The 6000-nt window shown below is 43.6% G+C and overlaps 1 protein-coding gene across 1 annotated transcript in view; it reads right to left on the bottom strand.

Annotated features, from left to right (window-relative positions):
- Positions 1–2155: 2155 nt before the first annotated feature.
- PKP4 (plakophilin 4) overlaps positions 2156–6000 on the bottom strand; it is a 234729-nt gene continuing 230884 nt past the window's right edge. Inside the window, exons 21-22 of the mRNA XM_054722743.1 lie at positions 4580–4653; positions 2156–2794 (exon numbers count right to left, since the gene is read on the bottom strand). Of these exons, the coding sequence (XP_054578718.1) occupies positions 2546–2794; positions 4580–4653 (323 nt within the window). The 3' untranslated portion in view covers positions 2156–2545. The remainder of the gene's footprint in view (positions 2795–4579; positions 4654–6000) is intronic.

The raw sequence follows: 6000 nt of genomic DNA, 5'->3' as shown, positions 1-6000 counted from the left end.
AGGCAGGCAGTGAGGGAATGGTGTGAGGCCAGGTGGTTCTACCTGGACAGCATTGCAGTCACCCAGGGGGCTTCTCAAGAATCCTGAGCCTGGACTTACCGCCTGTGGCTCTGACTGGGCAGGATGGGCCCCTCCGTTTAAGTATTCACTGCACAGGTGACATAAACGCGCGGTAGGGTGAAGACACCCTGGTTTAGCTCACTAGCATGGGCTCAGTTCAGCCCTGACCTCCAGGATAGGGTGGAAGTGTTAACTCCTGATGAGTAGAACCACAGGCCTCTTCCTGAGGGCTGAATTCTGCAGGCTCCTTGGTGAGTAGCAATAAAAAGTCAGCTTCGTTTCAGCAGGCTTAGAGGGAAGAGTGGCCTCAGTTTTTTGATCAATGGCAGTTTTTTAATCTTTCAGGCTCCTTCTGCAGTTTCTTTTCTCTGGTCACAAGGGAGGAGCCCTCGAGGGCTTTGATTTGCTCATTCATCACCCGCAGACCTCTTCCCTGCCCCATTAGGTCGGGCAGGAGGCCCAAGTGAGTTCTTTGCAACTCAAATTTGGATCAGTTTTTGAAATGCTGCCTGTGAGAGTGGAGGGCCTGGGTCCACTAAGCTACCCCAGACTCATGCGGTCACTAAAAGCAAGTCCGTTATTGTCAACCCGCTCAGGCCAGCTGTAGCTTCCCTCGTATTCCTGAGTCCTCGAGTCAGGGCCTGGAACCCATCCACAAAGTATCAGGTTTAGGAAAGTCAGTGATGCAAAGCTCAAATGGGTACCAGGCATCTCAAGTCCCGATGCTGGTTCCTTGGGGAAATCTGGCAGCCTCTGCCTTCTAGACGCTGCTTTCTGAGCTCTGTCCCAGGCATGAGGCCAGGGGTGCCTGGACAGTCTGACAGTGGGAACTGGCTCTGGTATTTCAGAAACCTGCACATCAGAGAGCCCCCCGCTGGCAGACTTGCCTGTACTCGATTTCCATTTCACTTTGGTTCCTGATCTTGGGCTGTAGTCCATTCAGCAGAAAGCACTTTTCTTTTGTTTTGTTTTTCCATATCCTCACAAATATAAGCCACACATTTTAATGTAGGATTTGTATCCCCTTTGCAGGATGTACCGAAATAAGTCAACACCTCTGGATTTGACTTGCCATATGGGTTGTTTTCCAAGGAAGATCCAGGGTGAAAACTGCAAGATTTGGGAAGGCCTCCAACTTTGGGCCCCCTGGGGCGGGTCTCCACAGGTGGAAGCAAGTTTACAAGTAACATTATTTGGGTATTTTTGAGACTCCTGCTATCAAGTATGTGGGCTTTCCCCAGCCTGTCTCTAACACAGGAATTATTGTGTCTCATGGAATTACTCAGCAAAATAATTATTTTAGGTTTACTACATTGGTGCCAACCAGTAAGTGCCCAACCACCGTTCTTATGTTGTTGATTCTTAAAAATGATGCAAAAAAGTCTAACAATTTAGTTATGGCCAGGCTATCAGATTTAAGTGAAAAGTTGTGTTAAATACATATGGCAGCCTGAAAAAAAACCTGCATGATAAAACAGGAAGGCACATTAGATCCCAAGAAATAAAAATACTAAGATAGATAAAGAGGAGGAAAACTCACAGCTTCATTCTTGGATGTAGGGTCTATCCCACAAAGTCTACTAATTGCACAAAACTAGGAAAAGTCCAAAATAGTTGGCTATATCTAAGCTGTTTCCAACATGTAATTAGATTTGCATGTATAAATCTGCTTTTCTGTATTACACACAGAAAATTTAAAAAAAAAAAAGAAAAAAAAAGAACAGGGAACAAATTTCCAAGGATGAAATCTCCACATTTATTTTCTTTCATGTGCATAGAAAATGGCAGTGAAGTGTCCTAGGAAAGAGGCAGGGAATGGCCGTGGCGCTGCTATACCAGACTGGACTTTGTGCTTCAAAAGTACACTATTCATTTTGAAAACAAACGCTGTAGCTTGTCTTTAATTGCTAACAATTTCTTGGGTTTCCCATTTGTTTCTTAAGCTGTCAAGTTTCTTCAAATCTCTTTTCAAATGACACACTGCATTACAAATGATGGCACTTAACCAATGTGGCATTTCCATATTTACACCAACAAAGAAATTTACAAGACATAATAGCATACAATCTCGACGTTTAGTAATAGCAATAAAACATGAAGGGCATCCATTTTATTTTTTTTTCTGTACAAACTATCAGAACATAACTTTATTCACATTAAAAAAATCATCTTTAATTTGATTTGACCTACACATCCCCATCTCATTTCACCCATTTCTCAAATCTCTCATCACATCGCCCACACCTTCACCAGACTACGGAATCTACAAGTAATTAGATCTAACACCTAAATAGAGCTTAGAAAGTTCTCTCTCTCTCAAAGGTTTCCTCACTTCCCTGATAATTCCTCAAAAAAGAAAATAAATGCTCTTCACTCGTTCCTTCCATGTCACTTTCACATTTCATCAGCACATCAGCATAACGGACTTTTCGTTTCAATCCAAACAAGGCTAGAAAGAAAGAGTTCCTCTCTGAGCATCTTGATGCTACACCCACGAGTCTGGGGACCCTGGGTACTGTTCTGCTCTATAAGAAGGTCGTTTAGTGGAATAAAAGTCTACATAGTTTGTGGTCGATTTCAGTCCATACTGTGTTGAATAATCAGTAGAAGCTGGAAAGTGAACTCGATCATCAAAATAAGGATCTTCATAGCTATGAGGAGACTGCAAATACAATCTGTATGCATCAAAGTTCTTTCTGTGGGAGTCATCTTGACTATAATACAGCTGTTGATGCTGTTGACAAAATGAAAAAGCAAATAAATCAAAGCAGTATTTGGAAATACATGTTTAAGGAAAATTAATGTGTGCTTCCTGCTTCGTATTTTGAAAGCAATATTCAGTATTTGTGAGCTTAAGGTTCAAAGTTGTCTCTGGTACACACTGTATGTTTACTAATGGACTTGAAGGATTTGAACTACGTTGACAGTTGGGCTTGCAGTCTGCTCAAGTCCTGTCCCAAGGCCTCTACAAGCTGATGTCTCAGAAAAGCCCAAGACAGTCCCAGGCTACCTCCCTCCGCAGAGGCCCAGTTTGTGCTCCGCTGTGGAGGGCCTATTACCTAGACTTGCCCAGCCAAAGGATGGCCTGATTATTGCTCTGATACAGGGGAACCATTAACACACGATGAATTTAGTTGGAGGGTGGATTTTTTGGCTTCAGATAGTTGTACAATTGTAGAACCTTCTTTTAATTTAAAACATGTACTTTAGAGATGAAAATTTAGTCCATCCCTCAATTTTAGAGAAATGTGTAGTTACACTTTAAAACCCCTGCTATACTGTTAAAAGAATAAGCAATCTCCAGGCAGGAGAGCAGTAAAATTACAAGAGCTACGTGAACAAATCCGATGCTAAAGGAAAGACTTCCCTAGGCGAGGGCTAATGAAGAGGACTAGGAAGAAGCAAGGTGAACACATGTGCATCCACGCAGGGCATCTCCCATTTCTTCCTGTGTTGTCTTATCACTGATCTCACGTTACTTTTTTCAAAGACGTTTGGAGAAAAACTGTCATGTCTTTCTTTTTTTTTTTTGTCATGTCTTTCTATGTCTGTCTTTCCTCTTGACCATGCCCAAATCCCCCCCTTTAATAAGATGTAACAAATTTACCACACGGATTATCAACTCATATTCTGCAACTAAATGCAGTCCAACATTATATGGAATTCAGAGCTAAATTCTCTTTTTAACTTAAGTTAGAGTTCTGATTCTGAGGCTATTTCTCTTGACTAAAAAACTAGAGCATAACTTCTGAGTAACTTGGGAAGTACCTTTTCCTCCATCCCCAGAGAAAAGATAATGAAATGGAGGGAGGTCTTAGAGAACCCTCATCTGACAAACAGGGTGCAGGCTGCTTGGGGAACCCCAGCTGCTCAGGTGCTAGTGGAAGGTAGGAGGAGAGAGATGACCCAGGTGGGCGGCATCAGGAAGAACCCAAACGAGTATCAGGCTCCCCGTGAAAGCAGAGACTGAACGTGACAACCATGCACCCAGTGTGATGGAGAGTGGGGCTCCCTGCAGCAGGGCGGAGTCCACCTTCACCTCTGAGACTAACAGAGCCCTGGCCACGAACCCGAGTGTTTTCAAACCCTGGAAGCCTCGTTGGGAGGGAGTCATGGAGATGGAGAATGAGGTGCACAGAAGAGAACAATGAGATGAGAGAATGAAGTGTGCTTACCAACCTTTCCCCACCCAGAGGATGGGAGAGCTTTTAGAGATCAAAGGGAAAGTAAAAGGGGGAAAGGAAATTGTTGGGCAAAGAACAGGAGTCAAAGGCTTCCCAGCAGGTTCCCATCAGTGGCACGGTGGTCTCAGCAGCACCGATACGGATACTTAAGACATGAGGCTACTGTGCAAGTGGTTTGCTTAAACTATGATGAGCTTCCGAGGAGTGGAGATCCCCAGAGAGAGCTCCCAGGGCCCTGCCGTGCTGGCCCAGCTCTGGTAAGTCAACGGCGCGGCCCCCTTACTGTGTTGATGCCTGCTAATTGGCCTTCTGTAAAATTGATATTGCAAATTCACCTGTAGCCGTCTATTTTGTTCTCTTGCTGGTGAGGAATAGGAACTGATGTAAATTGGTGAAGGTTTGCTGGAGCCTGTAAGAAAATATTTTATGAAATTAAAACTAGTGCTCATTACTCTGGTCATTAGGCTGCGTGGGCTCCCTGCAGTGGGGCTGGTGTGTCCCTGACAAGGCTGCCTCCCCGGGGCCAGCACACGCTGAGACAGTGGGCTCCTGGGTCTGGCCTGGCTGCTCTTACCCCAGGGCTGCTAGGGACCCATGAGCAGGCTGTGTGCGCTTTACCAAACTCAGTGGGTCTGACGGGGGAAGGGGAACATTAGAACAAGCTCCATGCCTTCAGAACAGCTTTGACTCGAAACCCCAGGACCTGGAAAGAGCAGGCACAGGCATGTTCTAAGCGGTCTGACTACATGGAGGCATATTCTTGGGTTTGCCACATTTAAGCACATTTTGAAATAAAAAAAAAAAACCTGGCAATCAGATAGTTGTCTTTTAAGAGTCCACAGTAGACTCTGATGCCAATGATGTCACAGGTTACTCTTCTATTATTGCTAAGGCCAGCAAAGTTTTTTTTTTTTTTAATGAGGAAAATGAAACATAATTGCGGTAAATTAGTTTATTGAAGCAAGCAAAGAAGATACAGAAGGGTGCGCATGCTATGGAGGCAATCTTTATAATAAAGCTGGCTGCTGCAAATCTGAAGTAGCAGCGCACTTCAGTTTGTATGTGCATTTCCTTTGCAAAGAGCTGGATGCTGGAAATGTAGCATCTGCAATTTTCTGAGCTATTAATTGCCATAGTAACAATAGTCGATTAGCAAACAGTCCTGTGAAATCACAATTTTAATGACAACAGCACAACAGAGACTGTTCCCCCAGCAGTTAGGTTGCCATCAGCTTTTATTTATTTCTTTTTAATAAACTGGTCTTTTGAGAAAAGAGTACTTTTTTTTTTTTGGTAGCTCACACTGCCTTTTTTGAAACATCTAAAGTAGTTACAATATGCAAGATAGCCAGGCACAGGGACGATATGAAATTCTGGTAACCCTTGGGGCTGGCATCCTTTCAGTCAAGTGTAAGCACAGCTTTTGGAATAGGACATACAATAGTAATACTAATAATTTTAATTTTAATTTTTGTTATTCTTAAAAAAAAATCACTCGGAGGAGAATCACATTATATACTGTTATTCAAACTCTTTTCCATGAAAATGTAAATGAGACTGCTCTCCATTCTCAGGCCGGTCTAGGACAGGTGGCCCAGCACAGTGGCCTGGAGTTCAGGATTCTGACCTGCTGGCGAGCAGGAAGGGGGCTGAACAAAGGGACTGCGTGGTGGGCGAGCCAGAACTCACGTGTCATCTGGGTGCAATGTGCTTTTTATCTGTGGTCACCAACTACCTCAGCTTATTTAACTGAAAA

The sequence above is a fragment of the Eptesicus fuscus genome, chromosome 11 (assembly GCF_027574615.1).
Source record: "Eptesicus fuscus isolate TK198812 chromosome 11, DD_ASM_mEF_20220401, whole genome shotgun sequence".
In the NCBI taxonomy this organism is placed as follows: Eukaryota; Metazoa; Chordata; class Mammalia; order Chiroptera; family Vespertilionidae; genus Eptesicus; species Eptesicus fuscus.
The sequence above is the reverse complement of the archived record's forward strand: the minus strand, read 5'-3'. Positions and strand labels throughout refer to the sequence as shown.